The following is a 26,559-nucleotide window of genomic DNA, read 5'->3' as shown; positions in this document are numbered from 1 at the left end:
TGAGTTGCATGATCATCCATGCAGCCTTATATGGTCACTATAAAGAAAGGATCTCAAAGCAAGCATCAAATGATGAGAAAGAGAGAGAACAGAAACTCCAAATAGATTAAAATAAATAATGGACTAAAAAGTGAGTGTTAGAATACTTTGAAGAAAAAAGATGGGGGACCCACCATATTAGTCTAAGGCCTACATCAGATTCTTTGATATCCTCACCTTTTCTTGACCATTACTTGTATATATACTTGTGTTTATGCAGTTAACAAACTATAAAAACCAAAACCAAAACCAAAATCAAAACTAAACCAACATCTTAATAATAGCTTCTTCCTCCAATTATCTTCACTAGAAAAACAAAGCATTTAGACATCAATGGCCGCACCCTCCAAACCCGTCGTTCCAACTTATGAAAACACCACCACTGCTACAACTACTATTACTACTTCAAGTCCCATTGAAATGGTGAAACCGCATCATGCGCATTCACCATCATCCTTTCTAAACCACGTCTTATATCCCATAACTTTAAAGGTCACTCTCGCTCTCCAACCCCCCCCCCCCCTTCTTTCTCTCACACACTATTTGTGTTAAATAATTTCTAATTCTTTTCTGATTTGTTGCAGTTTGAAGATGTTGTTTATAAAGTTAAAACTAAGAGTAAAGAAACATGTGAGAAGACGATACTGAATGGGGTGACGGGTAAGGTTTGCCCTGGGGAGATACTAGCAATGCTAGGTCCATCTGGCAGTGGTAAGACCACCCTCCTCACGGCTCTTGGTGGACGGCTTACTGGTAACCTGTCCGGAAAGATTACATACAACGGCCACCCGTTTACTGGTTCTACAAAAAGAAAAACGGGATTTGTGACCCAAGATGATGTTCTGTATCCTCATCTTACTGTCACGGAGACCCTATTATTCACAGCTATGTTACGGTTACCAGAAAGCTTGAGTCAGAATGAGAAAGTCGAGCATGTGGAGCGAGTTATAGCTGAGTTGGGATTAACTCGGTGTAAGAATAGTATGATAGGCGGTCCACTGTTTAGAGGTATTTCAGGTGGAGAGAAAAAGAGGGTCAGCATTGGCCAAGAGATGCTAATCAACCCGAGCTTGTTGTTACTGGATGAGCCGACCTCTGGTCTAGACTCGACCACGGCTCAGAGGATTCTAACCACTATTAAACGACTTGCTAGTGGAGGCCGAACCGTGGTCACAACAATTCATCAGCCATCTAGCAGACTTTACCACATGTTTGATAAAGTTGTCTTACTGTCTGAGGGCTCACCGATTTACTATGGTCCTGCGTCCACTGCTATAGAGTATTTCTCATCCGTCGGATTTTCAACATCCATCACAGTGAATCCAGCTGATATTTTACTAGACCTTGCTAATGGTACGTTACATCTGATTCAATTTTGTGTAAAGAAAGTGCGTTTATAAATTATAATTGTACTTTTGAAAATGAAATAAAGAAAGACCCCACATCTACACTACTCCATTATTAACAAAGTGTGTGTGTGTGTATGTATATTTATGTATATCAGTATATATAAAGCATCTTACCTTCATAAATCCAAACTACTTCTAAGGATTTATAAAAATTACATGACAGGAATTGCGCCTGATGCCATGCAAGAATACGAGCAAGGTGAAAACACAGAACACGAGCGGAAGTTAGTAAGACAGAAACTCATCACTTCATATGATACAAACATTTCAACAAGACTGAAAGCTGAACTATGCAGTCTAGACATTACCAACAATGACCATGCAAAAGAAGCTTCAACAAGTAAGTTGTGCAAGAGAAATATTTGTTTACGGTTAATCGATGGCACAATTTGCATAACCGCTAACTTATTCTAAACGTGTAGGGGACCAAGTGAAACCGGAACAATGGTGCACCAGCTGGTGGCATCAGTTTAAGGTGCTAGTTCTCAGAGGCGTAAGAGAAAGAAGATTCGAATCGTTCAATAGGCTTCGAATCTTCCAAGTCATAAGTGTTGCTATACTTGGAGGACTTTTATGGTGGCATACCCCAACATCACATATTGGAGATAGGGTACGAGTTATAATCCTGAAAACCATATATGAGACTCAAACAATTTAATAAATAAAAGTAAAAAAAAAAACCTTCAAATGTTCAAAAGTATTTGACTAAAGGTAGCATATATATCAATTCTCAAAATTTGTAACCAATGTTAATCTAACTCAATGACTGGTCAATATGTTGACAACTTAACATAGTATCCGACTGTAACTTTTGACCATATTGACTTTTTTTTTCTTATGTTACAGTTAGTCAGTTACCTTAGGTAATCATTAATTAATTCAAACTTTAATGATTCTTTCGGCATTTTCTTTTAATTGTTTCCACCAGGCACAATTTGCATAAACTCTTTAAACTTTTCACATGTCTATTAACTTTTAAACATTTTCCTTACTTGTGCCTAAACCCGGTTATATTAGGTAATACAGTTAAGTCAGTTTTTCTGAAGCTTTAATGATTTATCTAGCCTAATATAAGATGGTTAACATCCAACTAAAGTTAACTATCTTTCTCAGCAATTAACCGATGTTAAAACCGTTTGATTCTTTTCTTGCAGATAGCAATGCTTTTCTTCTTCTCTGTTTTTTGGGGGTTTTACCCGCTATATAACGCCGTTTTCACTTTTCCTCAAGAACGACGAATGCTTATAAAAGAAAGATCATCCGGAATGTACCGTCTTTCATCTTACTTCCTTGCAAGAACCATTGGAGACCTGCCACTTGAGCTTGCACTACCAACCGCCTTTACCTTCATATTCTATTGGATGGGTGGGCTCAAACCAGACCCAACCACTTTCGTGCTTTCCCTACTTGCGGTCCTCTACACCGTCCTTGTAGCCCAAAGTCTCGGGTTAGCCATTGGTGCCATTCTTATGGATGTCAAACAAGCCACAACTTTGGCGTCGGTTACAACGCTCGTTTTCCTTATTGCTGGAGGGTATTACATACAACAAATCCCGCCATTTATAGTGTGGTTAAAGTATTTGAGCTATAGCTACTACTGCTTCAAGCTTCTTCTTGGTATTCAGTACAACGAAAATGATGTATACGAATGTTCAAATGGGACCTACTGTCGTGTTGCAGATTTTCCGTCAGTCAAATCAGTGGGATTACATAATCTACCAGTTGATTTGTTGATTATGACGATGATGTTGGTTGGTTATCGACTTGTTGCTTATATTGCACTACAAAAGGTTCGTTGAAGCAAGTTTACACGAGGAACAATTTTCTTGAAGAGCTTTGCCATTTTGTCGGAAGAGAAATAATAATAATAATGTTAGATTTAGATACCTTGGTCGACTTTGATCGTTTTCAAAAGATGTAGATGTATCGAAATTATCTACTTTTAAGGATAAAAAAAGAATCCTCAATGGATTTACTAAGTACTAACTCTAGAGTCTTAAAACATTACTAACTAATACCGATAATTATTCTGCGGAATTTATTCTAAATGAGTGATGGAAAATTTTCGCGTTGGTTTGAAGGTTACGTGACATAACTAGGTTCTTGCAAATTTATCCATAATAGATTACAACATTCCTCAGGGATTGGATCAATATCGGAATAGTTATAATAGAGGCATATATATATGTAACATGACAGGTATGCTGATCCTCATCTATGTGATTGGGATGTAACTAAACGTCTAAACCCACGATGCAGAACAAACTCTGTAAAACAAGTTTAACCAATGAAACATAATTTCAAAATGCTATAATAACACATGCATACACACACAATATGACCAATATAGAATTGTGTTAACATGAATATGTTTTCATACTAAAAGATACTACCAATTAGAAACAATCATCCTAACTCATTCCCATCTCGAAAATCAACTGCATCTAATGCGTTTAGTAATCGGCATTCGCATTTTTCCCCTCTATATATATTCCTAACAACCAACGGTCATCAAATTCTTTTGATTACCGACCTTAAATTGTTCTTTTACAGGCTACACTAAAGCATAATTGGGCCAACCACAAGAACATGAACTTTTTTAAATCACCGTATATCTATCTATAAGGATTGCGATCTTTATTCAATGTCTAAGAATATATACCACCTTTGGACTAGCCAAACAAAGTCAAGTTCTTAGTTCCCAGTGACGGTTTACAAAGTCTAAAGGAGCCCTGCACAAATAGCATTTCTAATTTTCACCTAGTGGATGAACATAATTGAACTTGTACTTTTCAAGTGTTCATACTGATATACATATATCTTACTTAAAAGTCAATAATAGTACTACACAATGTTGTAATCCACCCATTTTTCCACTATGCAACTTTTGGTGCTAAAGTTCAGATTCATGTAAAACAAATTCTGAACCAGTCAATAACTGTTTTTGCAAACTACAAAATCTCTATTGGGCAAAACGTCCAATAGACAGAAGGGGCTTTAAAGCGTCATGTCGTCATGTCACTGCCATGTAGACAGTAGGGCTTTAACTAACCCATTGTGGTTTAACTAGAAATCTAAAATAAAAAGTACTTGGTTGCTTTTAGGTGGCCCCCACAACAAACCATCCTCAACGCCGGTTATCAGGTTGGCGAGGAGGTCGTTGGCGCCCTCCAATAGCACCAGCGTGTCAGTGTTCAGGGCGCTACCGTGCCCACACCAAGGTGCAATAGGTGGTCTAACTGTTATTGTAAACTACATAATCTCTATCGGGCAAAACGACGAACAGTTTATGTGCAACTTTTTTAACATTAACATTGTCATGCTTTGAGTCAATAACTGTTATTGCAAACTACAAAATCTCTATTGGGCAAAACGTCGAACACTTAATGTGCAACTAATTTAACATTAAAATTATCATGCTTTGACAAACACTGCATTATACCAAGAAACGATTTACTCACTGGCATCATAATTGTGAAAGACAGAATGTGTTTGCTGAGATCATAAGTGGGGTTTGATCAACGGCTCTTTGACATCATTTATCGGTCAAACAACACAACAAATTTGTTGGAATCGTCATTGTCTTCCTGTAAATTCACAACGAACTTTCTATCGCACCCTTTTAAGATCTGATTTGATCGGGATCGGGTTACAGGAAACGAAGAATAAAAGAGACCAAAAACCGGTTCGTTAGAAGAGAGACCAAAAACCGGTTCATTAGAAAACAGAGCATTTGGTGTTTGGTACCGATACCGTACCTGTATCTAATTTCCCGTACCAATTTTTTTGGTACCGAATCGGAACCCACTTTGATGTTTTCGGTATCGGTACGGCACCAGTATTTTACCGAATTTTACCTTCAAAATATCAGTATCGTCTTAGTACCAGTACCGTACCGAACATTTTCAGTTACGGTACCTGGCGAATTTCGGTACTAGTATCGAGCTCATCCTCCCTGGGTTAAACTATTGATTTAAATAAAAAAAGGGCCAAGCTCGAGATTTAATAAACCTGTTTAATAAACAAGACTAATTCCGAGATTCACTTTTCGAGTCCGAGTTGACTTACGAGCCTAAACGAGTTGTTATTTTAATAATTTTTTTATTATATTATAAATATATATTTACATCATCATTGATATATAGAATCATGATAAAGAATGAAATAATATATATAATGTGTTAAATATAAAAATTATATGTGTGTCGATATATATATATATATATATACTAAATAATAAATGACATGAGGTAAGAGCCGAGCTTGAGATTGAAAGACAACTCATGAGCCTAGCTCGAGCTTTAAAAAAAAGCTTGAAATGAAAAGAGTCGGGCTCAAGCTCGAGTTTAGGCAAGATCAGTCTCGGATCGTTTATTCATTAATAGTATTTTCACAGAAAACCTTTTATCAAGTTCAAACCAGATGTCATGAAAAATGTAGGTTTTATTTGCTGTAAACACCGGAAAGCTTTCTGAATTGTGTTGTGTGGGTATAAAATCTTAATCAAATTTTTCGAAAGGTTAACAAAAACGAGAATGCAATTTTATGCGAAACAATATATCAAATGTGTTTGTAAATAGACCGAAGACCTCTCTTTTATAGGTAGAAAATTATCACAACAGTTAACTGAAATAACGCAACTTTTTTCATCAAAGAGTATATTAGTTGGTGGTTAAAACGGTTAACAGTTATTTTGTTACATTAACAATAAACTTGTTAGTATGAAAATCCCTAAGTATGAGCTTATGAGCTCCTTCAACAGTAACCAAATTGCTACTAATTGTCCAAGTTGTTGTGATGCACACTTACTTCTCATAGCAGTTATTGTTGATTATAATCACCAGTGGACCAAGATATTACTGATGACTAGTTCCCACTGACAATAAAATATCATGCAACTTTATACCAACCATGCAAATTCGAAGCAACTTTCAGTAGCTTTTCAACATGGTAATCTAAATTTTTTTCCATTGTGGGTGTCACTCGATAACTAAGACTGTTGCTATTGAAAATGCATTATTCTGTGCATAATTATCTCTCCTTGTTTCACTCTCAATCAAAGATCCACGCATATCTCCAGCAATTATTTTTAATTCTCTTTTATTTGTTTCCTTCACTGTTGCTATTGAAAATGCATTATTCTGTGCATAATTATCTCTCCTTGTTTCACTCTCAATCAAAGATCCACGCATATCTCCAGCAATTATTTTTAATTCTCTTTTATTTGTTTCCTTCGTTTGGTCTATTGTTTTGCCTGTTTAAGGCCCTTTCTTCTTTGTATTTTTTTCATCAGAAAAATGCATATGCAAATGAATAAAACTCTGATTACCAATTTCTATATGGTATCAAAGCGGGTTCCTGAACCCTAAAAAAAATATATACACTTCGGCTTCTTTTTCGCCTCCCATTCAATCGACTCCTGCTCACCACCATGGCCGGTGATGACCAGAGCCGAACCAAATCCAATTCCGCTGCCGACAATCTAAATCAATCGAGTCCAATCCCTGGATTAAACCGTGAGAAGTACGAACAGTTTATCAGCTCGTTCACTAATGACGAGATAATCCAGTGGATGGCAAACATGGGGGCTAGATTAGGCAATGATGGCAACTGGATCGTTGATTCAGGGTGTACCGAACACATAACCTACCTTCTTAATTTGTTTCATGGCAACTTAAAAACAACACACGAACTACCGGTAAGAATTCCAAATGGAGACTCTATACCTGTAAAAGGGAAAGGGTCGTCCACCTTACCAAATGGGACTGAAATTCGAGATATCTTATACGTTCCAGATTTTACTTGCAACCTATTGTCGGTTAGTCGGCTGACTCGAGACCTTCATTGCAGACTTCTTCGTAATGCAAGACTTGAATTCGAAGAAACTAATCGGAACGGGTAAATGTCAACATGGCTTATACCGGATGAAGATGGTTGAACGAGAAAGTAACGCTATGTCGGCGTCGATGGAGGTATGGCATAAAAGACTTGGTCATGCTTCTAGCGGTAAACTTTCTTATTTTGATTTTGTCAAGAATGCGTCTTTTAAAACTATTGATTGTGATTCGTGTGCTAAAGCCAAGCACACCCGGTTACCAATTTTCTCATAAGTTCTATCAAAACCAAAGAATGTTTCGAATTGTTGCATTGTGATCTTTGGGGAAGGTATAGAACTCCTTCGTTTTCAAGAGCAAACTATTTTTTAACGATCATGGATGACTACAGTCGATCTGTTTGGGTTTTCCTTCTAAAACACAAATTTGATGCGGGTGACCATCTGATATTTTTCCACAAAATGATCAAAACGCAATTTGGAAAATCAATTAAAAGGATTCGTTGTGATAACGGGGGGGGGGGGGAGTTTATTTCAAACCGAATGCACAACTTTTATGCTTAAGAGGGCATAATTCTTGAGACCACTTGCCCACACACACCACAACAGAATGGTGTTGTAGAACGTAAGCACAAAGATTTGCTCGAGACTGCACGAGCACTTAGATTTGAGGCAAATTTGCCAAAGAAGTTTTGGGCCGAGTGTGTCATGACAGCGGCCTACATAATCAATCGTCTCCCATCAAACACCATTAACAACAAAACCCCATTTGAAATTTTACATGAAGAAGAACCTGATTATGAACATATGAAGATTTTTGGTTGCCTCGCTTACTTTCGAAATACCGACACAGATGGAGACAAATTTGAATGGAAAGGGAAACCCGGGGTATTTTTAGGTTATCCATCGGGAACCAAAGGGTACAAAATATATGACATTACCGATAGCAAAATGGTGGTGTCAAGAGATGTGAAATTTGTTGAAAATGTTTTTCCTTTCAAGAGCATGGATCATATCGACAAAAGCGAAAATGAGAAACTTTTTGATTTTCCCCCCTGGTATTATAATGAGACAAATGAAGGCGAACCCTTAGTCAACCCTCATGTTAATGGGAACGAAAAAAATCAGAATGGAGAGACTGCCCACGGTCACGAGGATGATGTCGAGACCATCAGCCATGAAGTTTTAGTTGAGGCATCGTTGAACACCTCAAACATTAATGATCAAGATCTTAACAATGCACAAATTGCGGAACATGAAATGCAAAACACTGCTGGTCCTTCTGAACAAAACACTTCGGTTCAAGAGGAAGAAAATGCCCAAGTTCGACCATCCAGAGTTCGAACCTAACCAGCACGCTTCAACGATTACAATGTCAAGCTTCCCCCATCGATAGACCATACTCGACCCACAGCTAATCAAAGTTCATCCACGGTACATCCTCTAGCTTGTTACATCTCTTATGATAATTTTTCTCCCACCCATAAAGCTTTTATGTCAGCTATCGACTCATGCGATGAGCCCAAGACTTTTCGTCAAGCATCACTAAACCATGAATGGCGAGAAGCCATGAAGAAAGAAATTAAGGCCCTTGAACAAAATGGTACTTGGACTCTTGAGGCGTTGCCTAAAAACAAAAGGGCGACTGACTCAAAGTGGGTTTACAAAATCAAGTACAAACAAATGGAGAGGTGGATAGATATAAGGCGAGATTGGTGGCGAAGGGTTTCACTCAACTCGAAGGGTTTGATTATCATGATACATTTGCACCAGTTGCAAAGTTGGTTACTATTCGTACCTTGTTGGCCGTGGCTGTGAAAGAAATTGGATTATTCACCAACTTGACGTGAATAACGCTTTCTTGCATGGGGATTTAGAGGAAGAAGTCTACATGAAGATTCCAGATGGTTTTGCTAAACAGGGGGAGGCTCGTGTTTGCAGATTAAGAAAATCGATCTATGGTTTGAAACAGGCGTCACGTAATTGGTATCAAAAGTTCACAAAAGCTCTCGTTGAGCTCGAGTTCAGACAGTCAAAGGCAGATTATTCTCTGTTCATTTATAAGTCAGAAAGGTCCTATGTAGCTGCGCTTATATATGTTGATTATGTAGTCATAGTTGGAAACGACTCTGTAAAAATACAACACACTAAAGATCAGCTCGACGAGATGTTCAGAATCAAAGACATGGGTCCGTTAAAATATTTTCTTGGAATCGAAGTCTCTCGTACTAAGGAAGGTTTGGTCTTGAGTCAAAGAAAATACACACTAGATATCCTGAGGGATAGCGGCCTGGAAGGGTGTAAACCTAGTTCCTTTCCCTTGGAACAAAACCTTAAGCTTGGGAAGGGAGAAGGAGAAGATAAAGTGGATAGCAGTCAATACAGGAGGTTAGTTGGTCGTCTCCTTTACCTGCAGGCCACCAGACCGGACATCACCTACGCAGTGAATATCCTCAGCCAATTCGTGACAGACCCTCGCCAGAACCACATGGATGCAGCAACTAGAGTTCTGCGGTACTTGAAATCGACTCCGGGACAAGGTATATTGTTACCAAAAGAAGGTGGCATGAACTTATTGTCATATTGTGATGCGGATTGGTTAGGATGCCCTTTGTCAAGAAAGTCTCGAACTGGTTACTTATTGTCTCTCGAAGGAGCACCCATATCATGGAAGTCAAAGAAGCAATCAGTAGTTTCAAGATCATCTGCAGAGGCAGAGTACAGAGCCATGGCTACTACTGTCAGCGAGGTGATTTGGGCAAGGTGGATGTTGAGTGAATTAGAGGCTAAACAAGGAGAACCAACTGTTTTGTTCCGCGATAACCAGGCGGCTAGGCATATAGCAATTAGCAAACAATCCAGCCTTCCATGAGAGAACAAAGCACGTACAGATGGATTGTTACTTTGTCCGTGAAAGAGTTGAAAGCAGAGAAGTTGAACCAGTTTATATTAGCTCCAAAAATCAAGTTGCAGATTTGTTAACCAAGGCCCTTGGAGCTCAGCACCTCAACTCTCTACTGAGCAAGTTGGGCATTCGAAATCTACATGCTCCAACTTGAGGGGGGGTATTGAAAATGCATTATTCTGTGCATAATTATCTCTCCTTGTTTCACTCCCAATCAAAGATCCACGCATATCTCCAGCAATTATTTTTAATTCTCTTTTATTTGTTTCCTTCGTTTGGTCTATTGTTTTGCCTATTTAAGGCCCTTTCTTCTTTGTATTTTTTCATCAGAAAAAGACATATGCCAAATGAATAAAACTCTGATTACCAGTTTCTATAGATGCATGGGCCTCGCCACCGAGACCACGAGGCCCTAGCAGGGGCTCAACCCCTTGGACCCGCCTCGGGCGCTGCCCCCTTGATCTCTTGGGTTCATTGACGTCTAAAATCCTAATAGTTTTGAGCAAGTGTGTACATCATATCTCCTAACTTGTATCGATGTTTATTATAATTTCACTTTGTTCTTTAATAAATCTAAATATACTAAATAATCATGAATAACTACATGTTTGAATTAACAAGATTTATTTTTATCTCCACCATCAACTTCTTAAATGAACATGTAAGTTCTCCAATCGTTTATGTCACGCAAAAATCAAAAGGTTGTCTTTAAGTTATAGTACACAATGTAGAGTAAATGTGTACCAAAAAAATAATTTGCGTCTGCCAAACCGGTTTCTGACCCAGCCTGCTACACTAAAAGTTGGTTTGCCCAACCCGTTTTAAACCCTGACCCAACCCACCGATTCGTAATCAGTTCGTGATTTCACACAAAAAAAAAACGATTTGGATCCGAAACGTTTTGGATATGTAAAAACCCAGTTTGTAGTTAAAAAGAATGGTTTATAATGTGATAAAAACCGGTTTGTAACATGTTTCTTATTGCCGTTATATTGTCGTATGGGTCATTTTAGACCGCTTTTTCCAATTTTTTTTTTCGCATTCTAGCCCCAATATCTATACTATATTATAATGCATGAGGCAAGGGCATTTTAAGATACCCCAAAAATAAGAACTTTTCCCCCCCTTTATTTATAGAAAGACCCCTAAAATGAGGGTAGTTTGGTCTTTTAAACACTATTTATTTTTTAGCCCCTAAACTTATTACACTTAAATCCCTAAGGTTTTAACAAAATTATAGATAATTAGTTACAATTCACCCCTCAATAACAAACTTATAATTTTTTTACTTATTCTTGACATATCTTATAAACTATAATGTTTAAAAAAAATCCAAAGATAGCATGACGACCTACACATTTTTGTCGACGTTTCGGTAGTTGTCTTGTTCAATATCGACGCACGGATTAAAGGTACAAGTCTCGCCCAAGTTAGAATTGCGGCTTAGAGCATTCGGGTGTCACTACTGAAGTATTTTTATTACATCTATACTATATTGTAATGCATGCGGAAGAGACATTTTAAAATACCGAAAAAAATAAAAACTTTTTTCTTTCTACTGCATAAGGTACAACCTAAAATAAGGGTAGTTAATCTAGCACTAATTACATTTTACTTCCCTCATCTTAGTTACACTCTAATTACCACAAGTTTTTGCTTATTTGAATAATAGTTACACATTTTCCTTATTTTAAGCTAACTAACTTCAGGATTTTAAGTATTTTTTTAGCGGTAGGTTTCAAAATTTTAAAAGTTTATGAGAGACAGACAAAACGAACAAGAGATATCAGATATTGCAAAACGAACTCTCCTCCTTTTCAAACCCTACTTCCAATTCTCTCTCATGCCACTCTCCATTTTAGAACGGATACAATGGAGTCGGAGAAGAACAAAGAACTGGAATGTTGAAGATGAAGATTAAACAAGGATCTGAACCTGACTTGCTATTTTGACCTTCAGTTTGTATCGAAAGTTGTCACGTTGTCTTTGGTTTTGGTCGTTGTTGAGTGACATCCATTCGGAAAATGGTATGATACTAAATTTGTTGTTTTTAATTTATGTATGCACTTTTAAATCTTCTATTAATAAGATCTGTATCGCAGTTTGTTGTATATGTTGTAAGTAGTGATTTGGAATAAGCACTTTGAGGCTTGATAAATATGATCGAAGAGTGATATTTGCTAAAGTTGGTACCAAATGATACAAAATCTGGATACTGCTTGACTGAAGATAATTTTTTAATTGTCCAATAAAGAGGTTAACAATCTAGATATATTAATCATGTATACGACAATATTTTGTCGTAAATTAGAGGAAAAATAATTAAAAATTTGTTTGGAGTGGCCCAAGCCAAGCCAACCGTTTTTTACCTCTTGTTTATTTTTCAGCTGGTAATATACAAGAAATTCTTCAGCAAAGATGTGATTGGAATATGGGATATAGAGGTATTCATCATGTTAAGTAGCAATTTTTGTTTATTTTTGACATAATAATATTGCTATAGCAGACTTAGAGGACAAGGCTACAGGTTACAAGTGACTTAATTGATAATCGTGAGTTTTGCTTCCATGCTTTTAAATAATATAAATGCTTCACAGATTGCTTTGTTACTCATGGTTGTTTGTTATGCATAACCTTCAGAGTCATCAGTTGGCAGATTGGATCAAATTAAACATATGTCTCAGCCGAAACTGAATTCTATTATATTTGATAGCCAGAAAGATGACGCTGAGCGTTATGTGTGAAAATATTGTTTTTGGTTCATATAGTTCTTGCTAACCGCCATTCATTTTGCATAATATAGGGAATAGTACTCCACATTCTGGTCAGGTTTGACATGGGAAGTTGTACCAGGCTACTGTTTAAAAAACCGATTTACTAATACAATATTTAAGGCTTGATACAATATAAAAGGTTTGGCATGGTCAATGTTGACCCATTTTTATATGAATGGGTTTATTTAAGTTGTATTTTTATGATATATCTCTAATAGGATTAGTAGGGGCGGATATAGCTTTATAAGAGGGGTGGTCCCCGCTACCCCTTGACGTTCCAACGGTAGTGTATATTTTGGAAAAAATTGTCGTTTTTTCGATTTTGTTACCTTTTTTTTTGAAACGTTGTGATTTTCTATATCCACCACTAAGGATTAGATCCAGGTCTAACAGGTCAAATGACTTCAAGGCACCCAATTTTTTTCTACATAAAATGAATAATTTATGTAATAATAGTTTTAGGTTATTATTGTAATAAAATGAATAATTTATGTGATGAGGATTTAGGTTATTATTGTATCTTTCTGTTTGTAATAATAGTTTTAACACGTCAAATATTTTGAAATATGGAAAAGAAGTCTTTGTGGGTTAACCCAGCCTGGACCGTTTCGACACAAAATCATCTGTTATAACCCCAAACTTACTAATCCATCTCATCTTCTCTATTTACATGGGATCCAGAGAAGCTGCATCGAGAGAAAAAGGAGCTAGAAAACCTGAAAAGGAAAGGTTATATATCAGTTGAACTTATTTTCTTTTTGTTAATGTTACTTATTATAAGAGCTTGCGAAAGGTGTTGACTAGATTATGGATTGTTTTGTGTAATACCATAATAAGCTTGATTGCAGGCAACAACGGAGGCTGCAAAAAATGCAAGTAGGCGAGTAGAAGCTATGTTGGAGGCAAAGCGAAAGAAAGACCTTGAAAGGGAAGTAGCTCGCCAGGCATTATTGAAGGTGAAGAACGAAGGTCATCAGTTATCAAATACGCTATCCAAGTAACTGAAGCAATCACAATTGGAACCATGATTGACACACGCAATTCCATTATGGCCCGTTGTGGTCATTTCTTCCAAATGGAAATGGAGTTGGTAATCACATGATTGATGTTGAGATAGAGAGCATTATGGAGCTTAGAGAACAAGTATTAAGGGTCTAGGGGCTTTTACGGTTCTTAGATAACATTGATCCTACCATCCTACAACATATTCTACAGGTATGCTAAAATATAATCGTCTATTTGTTTTATGTTTCTTGAATTTGTAATTTATTTTCCAGAATTCCGAACATTCTTAGTTGATAAAAAATAATTTATGTAGTAGCATGATGTTTTTTTTTTCATCATGGTTCAGGCTGCGTTTTCCAACAGATTAGTTTGCAAGTAATTTGTAACAAGTCAGGCTGCCTACTGCAGGTTACACTTTCATTTTACAAATTAAGGTTGTTCTTGATAAAGTTATTGTGATTGTGAAGTTAATTGTGTTTTCACTTTCATATTTAGTTAGTGATGCAGATGCTTTGTGGCTTGAGAGGTTCGCAGTATCATGGATCTTTGATTAATTTACCGAATGGTTCCTAATCAAACATGAAATACACCTTGATTATTTGTCTCTAAGGTATGAAAAAGACCGCCATTTGAGTTGGCTCCCTTAGATATTTTGCTGAGTACAGTGGACCCAATGAAAGAACCACCCTTTATTACTTCAAACACGGTGTTATCGATCTTAGCAGTTGATTATTCCGTGGATAAAGTTGCTTGTTATGATCTGATGATGGTGTTGTCATGCTGCCATGCTTACATTTGAAGCCATTCAAAATTTTCTTTACCATGAGCTTGGTGGGGTACCTATGGTTCAATTCTGACAAGTACACGGTCGATATGGGTCGATTTTGGTAAATTTTGTTATTTTCATTATGGGTAACGAAGCGGTACTGAACCATGAAGTTCGTGCTTACCATGATGGGCATGTAAGTTTCGTAAAAATTGTTATAGAAATTTTAAATTTAGTTGTTACTTAGCCCTCACCTGGTAAGCATCTTGGAGGAGCTTAAATTGACTAACTTCATTTAGAGCTTCTTATAATTAAGTAAGCCTTATTTATGTGTTCTTTTTCCGGATAGTCATTTGCACTATATAGTTGGTTCTTTGTTTTAATGGCGAATATCATTTATGAGATTTGATTTGAAGGAACTTCATCATCATATCAACAACATTAGCCATGACGAGAGTATGCAACATTTAGCTACTTGTTCCATTATATGGAAGGTATAAAAACTTACCAATTCTTTGTAAGGGGTAAAAACATCGAATCATTTGTTGCAGATAGACATTTGAGGTTAAGTCATTCATTTGTAGTCTTTCTTGGAGTCGCTGTTAATTTTTATTTTATTCTTTGATTACTAAAAGTGATTTATGCAATTTATTCCGATTTATATATACTTTTACTATTTGTTTGTAATAAAAATTAGTTTAACTTCATATTGGATGGGATATTAACGTAACATAAATGGTTGTGGAACAAATTGATAAATTAATTGGCTGTGTCTTTTTTTTAATGAAATTGGCGAGGCGAGTCTTAAATATCATATGTATTTTTACATCCATTTAATGTATTTTAAAGCAAAAATTTAAACCCAATTATTGTTTTGGTTATTAACCAAAATTAAAAGAACCGAACAAAAAACCGTCGAACTGATTAACCAAAAATTGATTGGTTAATAAAATAGACTAACCGATGACTTCGGTTACAACTTTGGTTGAAAATGCACACCACCATGAAATGGATTAATCAATGACTTCGCTTATGACGTATATTCGCCACAATGATGCTACAATAAATATTATATGAACAAGAAAACTACCAGAAACGATCACCGCAATGCAAATTGTTACCCCCGCCGCATCGCGCGGGCACCTTACTAGTGTTAGTATATAGGTAAATTGGATTTTAATAATAGCACATTTTGGTAGTTGGCCAATAATAATCTCACCTTCAAAAATCCCCACTAGGAGTCGCACCTTTTAAAAAAATCCTCACTGGACCTCCATTAAAAAAAACTTAACTATGTTAAGTTTTTTCCGTATTTCAAACATATGTTTTAGGGATTTTGATCAGATCGAGGATACGAGTCGATTGATGTAAAATACCTCGAAATGGTGCTCCAAACGACGAAAAAGGTGCTTCAATTTGGGTGTTTAAACTCACAATTAACAAAAAATAAGTCGTTTGAAGCACCATTTCGAGGAAAATTTTACATTAATCGACTTGTCTTCTCGTTCTTTCTGATTAAAAGCCCTAAAACATCAGTTTGAAATTCGAAAAAAAAATCTTAACGAGGTTAAGTTTTTTTAACGGAGGTCTAGTGAATTTTTTTTAAAAAAGTAGGGCTGTCAGTGGAGATTTTTAAAGATGGATTATTATTGGCCATACTAAAAAATAGGATTATTAAAATCTAATTTCTCTAGCATAATATGTGTTTTGGTTGAATCAAAACAAAAACGATGAAAAAGTTCTCTACACTCTTAAGCGCTCAAAAAACTTTTATTGCTATTATTTGTATTTCAATTTATGTTATTTCAAGTTTTTAATATCAAATAAAAAAGTTATTTTTGGTCTAATTTGCATTTTTTTAATTAAATTTAAACAGGTTTGGGGATATGTCAGGGCCAAACCGATTTAGGAATAGGTTTGGGTTTCCAATCAGAACCCGACCAAACCGATTAGAGTGGGTTAGGCTTTTCATCCCATAAATCGATTCACAAACTGAACCGGTTTGGGCTAAACCGATTTGAGCCCACATTCAAAAAAAAAAAAAATTGATCCAGTTCATAAACCAAATTCGTTTGGCTAAAAGAACCGATTTATACACCTTTAGCATAGAGAGCAAAATTTTAAAATATAAAGCTCAGAATTTTTAATTAATAGTGTATTTTTGCTCAACATGTATGCATTGCATGTTCACAAACTCTTTAGTATTGTAGCCCATATGACATTGGGCACTACTATTAGATTATCCATGGAACAATCAAAGTATAAAGCCATATATGTCTTACATGTTTTCCTAGACAATGTTTCATGCATCTCTTCCCTATTTCCTCCTTTGTGATTTCATGATGTTCTTTCACTTAAGATGTAACACCTAGTTCGACCGACGTGTCACTTATAAAACAATAAATAACCAAACCGCATTCCATATTAAAGGTTAATATATATATATATATATATATATATATATATATATATATATATATATATATATATAGGACTATTTGAGAAACTTGAGAAGCATTCTGCATCACACATTTTCCTTAAGCAAAAAAATGAAAAAAAAATGTAAACAAAATGTAAATTTTTTTTTTTTTGAAAAATCGCAAGTTTTTCTTTAAGAATTTAATTTTTTATTTATTTTTTTTTAATTTTTTTTTGGATTTATACACATGTATATATTGTTAATCTTTTTAACTATACATATATGTATATTGTCAATTATACATATATGTATATACATGTTTAAAATTGAAAAATAAGTGTTATTTAGGGTTTAGCATTAGTATTTAGGGTTTAGCATTAGGGTTTAGGGTTTAGCTTTATGGTTTAGCTTTAGGGTTTAGCATTAGGGTTTAATAATAGTATTTAGGGTTTAGCATTAGGGTTTAGCTTTTGTGTTTAGCATTAGGGTTTAGCTTTAACTTTTGGGTTTAGCTTTATCTTTAGGGTTTGCATCAGGGTTTAGCATTAAGGGTTTAGCATTAAGGGTTTAGCTTTAGGATTTAGTTTTAGCTTTAGGGTTTAGCATTAGGGTTTAGAATTAGGGTTGAGCTTTAGGGTTTTGCATTAGGGTTTAGAATTAGGGTTTAGCTTTAGGGTTTAGGTTTAGCATTAAGGTTTATCTTTAGTGTTTATGGTATAAGGTTTAGGATTTATAACACATATTTTTTCAATTTTAAACATGTATATACATATATGTATAATTGTCAATATACATATATGTATAGTTAAAAGATTAACAATATACACATGTGTATAAATCCCAAAAAAAAAATTAAAAAAAAAAAATAATCCTTAAAGAAAAAGCTGTGATTTTTCCAAAAAAAAAAAATTTGCATTTTTTTCACCTTTTTTTGCATTTTTTGCTTAGGGAAAATGTATTAACCAGATTGCTTCTCAAGTTTCTCAAATAGGGTTAACTTCTCTTAGGATCCCTACCCTATATATATATATATATATATATATATATATATATATATATATATATATATATATATATATATATATATATATAGGGGATGGTTTAAATGAAAACCACTTTTATTGTGAAAACTCGAAAACTAACTAAAAAAGCCTAAAAACATACAAAAAAAAATTTTTTTTACAATCTTTTTTAGAAAAATCGCTACTTTTTATATATGGAAAAAAAAGTTCAAAAAAAAAAAAAAAATTTGGTTGTACTGCACATGTACACTAATACGGAAAGCCTAAACCACTTAACCCACCCCCCACCGACACCCCCCAAAAACCTAAACCCCCCCCCCCCCCAAAAAAAAACCTAAATTCACCCTTCCACCAAAAGCCTAACCCCCCCCCCCCCCAAAAAAAAAAAAAAAAAAAAAAAACCTAAACCCCCCCACCCCCCACCCTCCCGAAAACCTAAAACTAAACCCTAAACATAAACCCGAAAAAAACCTAACCCCCCCCCCACCCCCCAAAAACCTAAACTCCCCCCCCCCACACACCCAAAAACCTAATCCTAATCCTAAACCTCCAAAAAAACTAACCCTAAAAGCTAAACTAGAATCAAAAAGCTAATTTTAAGCATGTAATGCACATTGTAGTACATGTTATATTGCACATGTGCACTACTATAATAATAGTATTGAAAACAAGACGACACAATAAATCTTTTTTTATGTCATAAAAAATATGCTCGAATATACTTGAATGAAAGATAAGAAAATTTGTGATCTTATGGTGCCATTTTTGTTTTAAAATGATAACGTATGGAGAAATGGGAAATGTTTGAAAAGTTATATATTTTTGTTCCAATTTTACCCCTCCTTCATTAAAAGTCTCCCCCCCCCCCACTTCTTTTTAGTGGGTTTTAGTTAGTTTTCTAGTTTTCTCAATAACTAGTGGTTTTCATTTGAACCTTCCCCTATATATATATATATATATATATATATATATATATATATATATATATATATATATATATATATATATATATATATATATATATATATATAGGGTAAGGATAGTGTAAAAAGGGCCTAAAGTGTGAGAAGTGTAAGAAGTGTATTATAACACTATATATAATACTATATAACACCATATAAACACTGTATAACAATATGTAACATCATATAATACCATATAACACTATGTAACACTATATATCATTATATAACAAATATAACACTATACATCTATCATAGACATGCTATCAGACAACCTATAGTGTTATATTTGTTATATAATGATATATAGTGTTACATAGTGTTATATGGTATTATATGGTGTTACATATTGTTATACGGTGTTTATATGGTGTTATATAGTATTATATATAGTGTTATTATACACTTCTTACACTTCTCACACTTTGAGCACTTTTTACAGGATCCTCTACCTATATATATATATATAGGAAAAGGATCATGTGAGAAGTGATAGGCTAGTTGAGAAACTTGAGAAGCATTCTGGACCACACATTTTTCTAAGCATTTCGTAATATACACATATGTATAGTTTAAAATTGACTATATACATATATGTATATTGAGTTATACACATATGTATATAGTCAATTTTAAACTATACATATGTGTATATTACGAAAAGCTTAGAAAAATGTGTGGTCCAGAATGCTTCTCAAGTTTCTCATATAGGGTGGACTTCTCTTAGGATCCCTACCCTATATATATATATATATATATATATATATATATATATATATATGTTACAATTACCGTCCATGTAACTGTGTCGAACAAAAATGTTTCATTTTTGGAACCCCAACCCAAACCTCTACAAATAATTAAATTTTTAGAATATAAATTATTATATTTCAATAAAAAGAATTACAGCATAAAATAAAATAAATAAGAACTTACGGGCAGTTGCAGTGTTGTAAGTAAACTTGCATTATGTTATGTTATGTTATGAAATTTATGCAAATTGATTAGTGCTTAAACCAAGACTGAATGTACACGTAAATTTGGTTCTAAACATAAGAAATTAGACATAAGTTGGTTCTAAACATAAGAAGATAAACGTAACTTGGTTCTAAACATAAGAAGATAAACGTAATTTCGTTCTAAACATAGAAAGATAAACTTAATTTGGTTCTAAATAAAATGAGTGCTGCAAACATGTGAAACATGACTATTGCACAAGAAGGAGACCTGAATCAAAAATAGATAAGCACCAACCAACAGTTGATACCAGTTATCACTTAATTGCATGTATTTGGAGAGAGAAATCAATGGCTTACAATTTGCTAAAGCTCCGTGGTTATGTCACAACACTTCTCTCGTAGCACCTGCAATTATGTCATAAGGTTAGCGTTATGCTTTTCTTAGCAATACATTAATTTTCATCATCATGTAACATATACGTATACACATGGTTGTAAAACAAGGTCTCCATGGCCGAGTACTCCCTGAGTAGTCGCTACAAGGTAGGTTGCCGAGGCGACTCTCTTCAACTCCGACTAATTGCTCGGAATCGATCAAATGCGGTCAACATCAGCCAAAATCGGATCTAGTAGGTCAACTCGGGCAGAGTTTGATTTAAAATAAAATAAACCATAATTTCTATGCCTATAAATTAAAGAATGAATATCAATTTCACGTATTTTGTTATAATATTAGTAAATTTATGTTATTTGACATATATTTAATATCCGAAAACTAATTTCTTTATAATTTGGCATGTCCGAGTACTCCCCGTGTACTCTCCGCCTAGGCCGAGTACTCTCAACTCCCCAATCGACCGACTAGGGGGCGCCTAGCGACTTTTGCAACCATGCGTATACATACCTCGGTCAAGGTGGCTTTTGGAGAACTATTTAGCAAATAGTTTTTTACTTCAGTAGACATAATGACCCTCGTGTGTTTGTGCCTCAAGAAACAATAAACTTTTGGAAGAATCGTCAAACTCTCTAAGTTAGCAAACGTGGATGGTCGGTGTTAGATTAGTTCCACAGTTGAGTTCAGAACCTGTAGAAAATTTTATTCAAGAAAGCTATATATAAAAAAATTAATGAAATCTTTCTCAAGTGTAGTGTCATGTGTAATAGGATAGAAAAAGAAATATCATAGTAAAGTGTATGTATCTAGTTGAAGAATCTGAATACGAGACTCGTGTATTGTTGATCAAGATCATTCATCATCTACACTGATTTTGCAAGCATATAATCCCTAAGAACTATTAGGAATTGAAGAACAAATATAGAAATATATATAATAATAACATCACATCTATATGAAGCTTAAGTAATGTAAGTGCTCCCACCTTAAGTACAGTAAGAAAGAAATATTCTAGTAAGTTTATGTATTTAACTTGGAGAAACCAGACCCATGTTTTGTCTACGTGAAAAATAGTCCAGGGTCTTAATTGTTACAAATAGATAGCCTAGGGACTAAAATGTACATGTCTTGTGAGTCGTTGTAATCTGAGGTATGGTATCAAGTTGTTATAAGATCAGTTGAGCTAAGCACATTGATTAAGCTTTGATTTAAACATCGATTCTGTATGAATCAGCACTTGAATGCAAACAACCTTCCTCATTAACATGTCAAAAGATGCCTACCCTTGTTCTATTTCACTTTCTTGGTTTATCGAACGAAAAATATTTTGTAATATACCTGAATGACTTCCTCGCTTAGTGAAAGAAATTGGACATTGCGGAACTCTTGAAGCAGACGAATAACATTAGAATCATCCGAGCGGCTTTGCATCTTTATATTGTGTAAAGAGAACTGTGCTTTTTCCAAAGAAGGGAAACCATCTGTTGAGAACATACATTGACCTTTAATAATCAAGGAAGCAAGCTCAGGTGCAGAAATTTGATATCCTCCAAAATAGTTTGAAATAGTTAGATTTTTAAGTTGAGGTGTAACCACATTGACACAGTCTCCGTTTTCAAGTGTGAGATTAGAAAGTCGAGGATGACAAATACTTAAAACCTCCGATCCCTTGATTTTGCAGCAATTTAAGGTCAGATTCTCCAAGTTGGGGTACATGGAAAGAAAACCATCATATAATGTGATATAATAAAGATGCAATGTTGTTAAAGATGAAAACTCTCGTGTTGATGTGAGTATCATGTGATCGACACAAGAATACCAATTCAAAGTGAGATGTTTGAGAGTCAGAGAACCTGAAAGAGAATAAGGGATGCCAGGATTCTCCTCATACGAAGATGAATGGTACGTAAACCTACAGGTAACGTTCAGTTGTTGGACATTGAGGGAGAAGGCATGGTTCATAATCCTTAGGGCAACATCCTGGCCAAAGGTTTTACGAAGATAAAGATTGAAAGAAGACAGCTGAACTTGATTGTTGCGACGAGAGAGGACATGGGTAACAAATTCAGACAACATATCGAGTCCTGACTTGAGAAACTGAGATGAGGAATTGAAGTCCAGAGATATCTCCATCTAGATGACAAAACACTAGTTCCAATAGCATCTTTTAAACCAACAAAAGACAGGATCTGAAGGATGAGATCGTCTGGCAGGACACTGAGTCTATCTCCTTCTGCATCCATCCTCATTCTATCGCGTCTGGACTCCATTCACCTGCCTTCTTTTATGCTCCAAAACCTGTAAATGCTAATAAGTTCATAATAATCCATCTTATTATAATCAGGATAAATCCTATCATTCCTTCCGATGTCCTTTGCAAACCCACTTGAATTTAAGAAAAATAAAGCCCATCAAGATCTAAATTATCAACGAATTTTAACATTTAAAACTTTTTAAATTTTTTCTACTAAATAGCAAGTTAGCAACAAAGAAAAATGTTTTCAGAACCCTATCAAATCTACTAACTTTACTTGATAAGACCATGTGTAGTGGTTTGGGTGAATAATGCCCTTACCATAGGGCGTTTTCCGCCATGTGGCAGTACAGTCAGCAAGGGGCATTATTGGGCGTTTTTCTATAATGAGTGTAGTGGGGATGTGGGCATTATGTTAAAGGGTGTAAATAATTAAATAAAAATAAAAAAATCAACAAAAAACCTATTGGATTAAAAAAGGGAATATTAAATGCTATTGGCCAAACACAAATGTTGATGGTGTGATTTAAAACACGCCAAGGGAAAATTTTTACCAAAAAACGCTAAATAACGCCCATGTGTAGTGATTGCCGGGCGTGATTGGGCGTTATTAGGGGGAGAAAATGCCTAAATCTAGCCCACTACGGATGGTCTAACACAAAGCGTTTTTTTTTTTTTTTTTAAATCTGAGAGAATCTTTTTTCAAGCATCAACTATCAAGCATTATTAAAGAACGGAGAAAATATTTACTGAAAACCCAAGATGATAATTCATCTCAAGACAATCTCAGTATCAAAAAAAAAAAAAAAAAACAAAAAAACAAACCTTTTTTTCACGCAGATGGGTTTGCAAAGTGTTAGCGAATTGAATGTGTGGTTACAATACAAATGCTGAGATTGAGCGCCAATTTGTATTAAAAAATGGGCCCTTGAGAATCCGGCCCAATATTGTTAACTTTATCTTTTAATTACAAAATTGCTACATATAAAAATAAATATGAGGGATGATGTCCTAAAAGTGGTCTAATTAAATTAACTATATTAAACCTTAAACTAGACTCTCTAAGTTTTAAATTTATAAAAACAGACTCTCTAAAACCTAGACCACACAACCGGCAAGTGTACCGGTCAATGTAGTATAGCTAAAGTAAGTCCGAGTATCGAACCCACGAGACTCTCTAATTACGTTATTGACTCTATCTAGACTAAGACTGACACGACTTACTAATTGTTTATTTGATTGGGGGGATTGTCTAAATATCCTAAAATTGCAATTAAAAATTAAGCTAAATTATTAATTAAAATAACTAAATACGAACTTGGACGAAGACTTAAACCAGTGGCGATGAAGACTACCTAGGCTAGACGCAAGTTTAACTTGGAGTGGATTTCTATTCGAAACTAATGTGGTATGGAACCGGGATCTTTTGATACTAAGCCTATTAAGACACCAACTAAGCCCCTCAACCCTTCTCGAGGTGAAACTTATGGCACTACCTAGGCCGTTACGATTACGGGTTGTTAGATTTCCTTACAGTCTTCTAACTTCTTGAAAAGTGCCTTAATATGACAATCTACCTTACAGCGCGAAAGTCTAAGGCAACTATGGATCCTAACTTGGTTTAATAGACAAGAAAATGGTTAGGGAACTAAGACCGATTTCTTACAAAACCTAATCTTAAGCTATATACCAAACCGAGACCTATTAACAATCCCGAGCCTTATAGCGGCAAGATTAGTAGAACACTAGATTTTATAAGATTACCGAATATTACTTCTAAGGTTATTCGCGCGATTGCACCCTAAAGAATTAAAGATTTATTATGTGATATAGACACTCACCAAAATCTAGAACCCTAGCATGACCCTATTATGTGATAAATACCGTCACCAAGAATCATATGAAGCAATAAACAATATTCAAACAATATCAAGCACGCATATACACCAAATCAAAATTCCATAATCTTTTACTTTTCAAGAAAACCCATAAACCCCATTATTAACGAATAAAAATCCAAACTTTATTAAACCGTTGTCATAAGCCTAGGTAGTTAAAAATGTTTAGCCAAAAATCATAGTCTTAACAACAAATAAACAAGGTTTAGAACAAGAATTCATCGACAACGAACAAAGAAAAATAGAAAACTAAAGAAATCGAGTAAAAGAACCCGTTTATTCCTTGCTCTCCAAGCTTCCCGCTCGATCCCGTAGATTCCGTAGCCTTGAACCTTGCAAAAGATGCTTCTCTTTTTCTGTTCCGTCCGATCTTCTGATGTTGACTCCCTATATGCTTCTCGTTTTATCCCTGATGTGCGGCTCTCACGATATATTGTTGTCTCTATTTTTATTGTTGTTGAAACAATTAATAGGGATCCTTCAACCAACCGACTTCATCCATTCATATATGAACATATGAACATGGCATTATTTGTTTCGTAGGCCTAAAAACCCAAAAATCACATAAACTGTTGGCTTTCAAAAACTTTTTCTTCTAAATCTTTGATTTTCTTTCGAGCACATTCACCTTCTTTTTCAAGTCTAATAATCTTCTGAAGATGGAGATTTCTGGATAAAACTAGAAAACAAAAATTTGAAAGCGAATGAAACAAAATTTCAAAAACAGTTAAAAGTTTTGGAAAATGAAAAATCTGTTCTTGAAAACATTAAAATTGAAAATGAAAAAACAATCAAGTCTCATTTTGAGAGATTATCTCAGCTTGAAAATTAAAAAAAAAATTTAAAAAAAAAATTAAAAAAAAAATTTAATCCTTAAAGAAAAAGCTGTGATTTTTCCAAAAAAAAAAAAAAATTTGCATTTTTTTCACCTTTTTTTGCATTTTTTGCTTAGGGAAAATGTATTAACCAGATTGCTTCTCAAGTTTCTCAAATAGGGTTAACTTCTCTTAGGATCCCTACCCTATATATATATATATATATATATATAGGGGATGGTTTAAATGAAAACCACTTTTATTGTGAAAACTCGAAAACTAACTAAAAAAGCCTAAAAACATACAAAAAAAAATTTTTTTTACAATCTTTTTTAGAAAAATCGCTACTTTTTATATATGGAAAAAAAGTTCAAAAAAAAAAAAAATTTTGGTTGTACTGCACATGTACACTAATACGGAAAGCCTAAACCACTTAACCCACCCCCCACCGACACCCCCCAAAAACCTAAACCCCCCCCCCCCCCCCAAAAAAAAAAACCTAAATTCACCCTTCCACCAAAAGCCTAACCCCCCCCCCCCAAAAAAAAAAAAAAACCTAAACCCCCCCACCCCCCACCCTCCCGAAAACCTAAAACTAAACCCTAAACATAAACCCGAAAAAAACCTAACCCCCCCCCCACCCCCCAAAAACCTAAACTCCCCCCCCCACACACACACCCAAAAACCTAATCCTAATCCTAAACCTCCAAAAAAACTAACCCTAAAAGCTAAACTATAATCAAAAAGCTAATTTTAAGCATGTAATGCACATTGTAGTACATGTTATATTGCACATGTGCACTACTATAATAATAGTATTGAAAACAAGACGACACAATAAATCTTTTTTTATGTCATAAAAAATATGCTCGAATATACTTGAATGAAAGATAAGAAAATTTGTGATCTTATGGTGCCATTTTTGTTTTAAAATGATAACGTATGGAGAAATGGGAAATGTTTGAAAAGTTATATATTTTTTGTTCCAATTTTACCCCTCCTTCATTAAAAGTCTCCCCCCCCCACTTCTTTTTAGTGGGTTTTAGTTAGTTTTCTAGTTTTCTCAATAACTAGTGGTTTTCATTTGAACCTTCCCCTATATATA

General features: G+C 34.9%; 2 protein-coding genes and 2 long non-coding RNA genes across 5 annotated transcripts; 3 read left to right on the top strand and 1 right to left on the bottom strand.

Moving 5' to 3' along the window:
• Positions 1-261: 261 nt before the first annotated feature.
• LOC110865056 (ABC transporter G family member 14) lies at positions 262-3,434 on the top strand. The gene is made up of 5 exons (XM_022114256.2): positions 262-531; positions 624-1,392; positions 1,612-1,788; positions 1,871-2,058; positions 2,603-3,434. The coding sequence occupies exons 1-5, from the start codon at positions 373-375 to the stop codon at positions 3,245-3,247; spliced, it is 1,938 nt and encodes a 645-aa protein (XP_021969948.1). The 5' UTR covers positions 262-372; the 3' UTR covers positions 3,248-3,434.
• A 630-nt stretch (positions 3,435-4,064) lies between these two features.
• LOC118479737 lies at positions 4,065-5,132 on the bottom strand. Its single transcript, XR_004860343.1, has 2 exons — positions 4,910-5,132; positions 4,065-4,180 (listed from the first exon to the last, which is right to left on the bottom strand). It is a non-coding gene; the product is annotated as an uncharacterized LOC118479737 (long non-coding RNA).
• Positions 5,133-8,775: 3,643 nt separating this feature from the next.
• Positions 8,776-10,153, top strand: LOC118479519 (uncharacterized mitochondrial protein AtMg00810-like). The gene is made up of 2 exons (XM_035974073.1): positions 8,776-8,972; positions 9,055-10,153. Exons 1-2 carry the CDS (start codon positions 8,776-8,778, stop codon positions 10,151-10,153), a joined length of 1,296 nt encoding a protein of 431 aa, XP_035829966.1.
• A 1,817-nt stretch (positions 10,154-11,970) lies between these two features.
• On the top strand, positions 11,971-15,246 carry LOC118479736. Of its 2 annotated transcripts, none has more exons than XR_004860342.1 (6): positions 11,971-12,213; positions 12,574-12,630; positions 13,642-13,689; positions 13,809-14,175; positions 14,312-14,373; positions 14,465-15,246. It is a non-coding gene; the product is annotated as an uncharacterized LOC118479736 (long non-coding RNA). The 2 variants fall into 2 exon arrangements; XR_004860341.1 differs by having other exon boundaries at positions 14,461-15,246.
• Positions 15,247-26,559: the final 11,313 nt, after the last annotated feature.

The sequence above is a fragment of the Helianthus annuus genome, chromosome 6 (assembly GCF_002127325.2).
Source record: "Helianthus annuus cultivar XRQ/B chromosome 6, HanXRQr2.0-SUNRISE, whole genome shotgun sequence".
Taxonomy (NCBI): Eukaryota; Viridiplantae; Streptophyta; class Magnoliopsida; order Asterales; family Asteraceae; genus Helianthus; species Helianthus annuus.
The sequence above is the reverse complement of the archived record's forward strand: the minus strand, read 5'-3'. Positions and strand labels throughout refer to the sequence as shown.

What these genes read in the sequence shown, in the direction of transcription:
- LOC110865056 (XM_022114256.2), top strand. Translation starts at nt 373, where the DNA reads ATGGCCGCACCCTCCAAACCCGTCGTTCCAACTTATGAAAACACCACC. An exon ending in TATATCCCATAACTTTAAAG is followed by an intron (nt 532 to 623) that starts GTCACTCTCGCT and finishes GATTTGTTGCAG; the next exon opens with TTTGAAGATGTTGTTTATAA. An exon ending in TTTACTAGACCTTGCTAATG is followed by an intron (nt 1,393 to 1,611) that starts GTACGTTACATC and finishes ATTACATGACAG; the next exon opens with GAATTGCGCCTGATGCCATG.
- LOC118479519 (XM_035974073.1), top strand. Translation starts at nt 8,776, where the DNA reads ATGTCAGCTATCGACTCATGCGATGAGCCCAAGACTTTTCGTCAAGCA. An exon ending in AAGTACAAACAAATGGAGAG is followed by an intron (nt 8,973 to 9,054) that starts GTGGATAGATAT and finishes CATTTGCACCAG; the next exon opens with TTGCAAAGTTGGTTACTATT.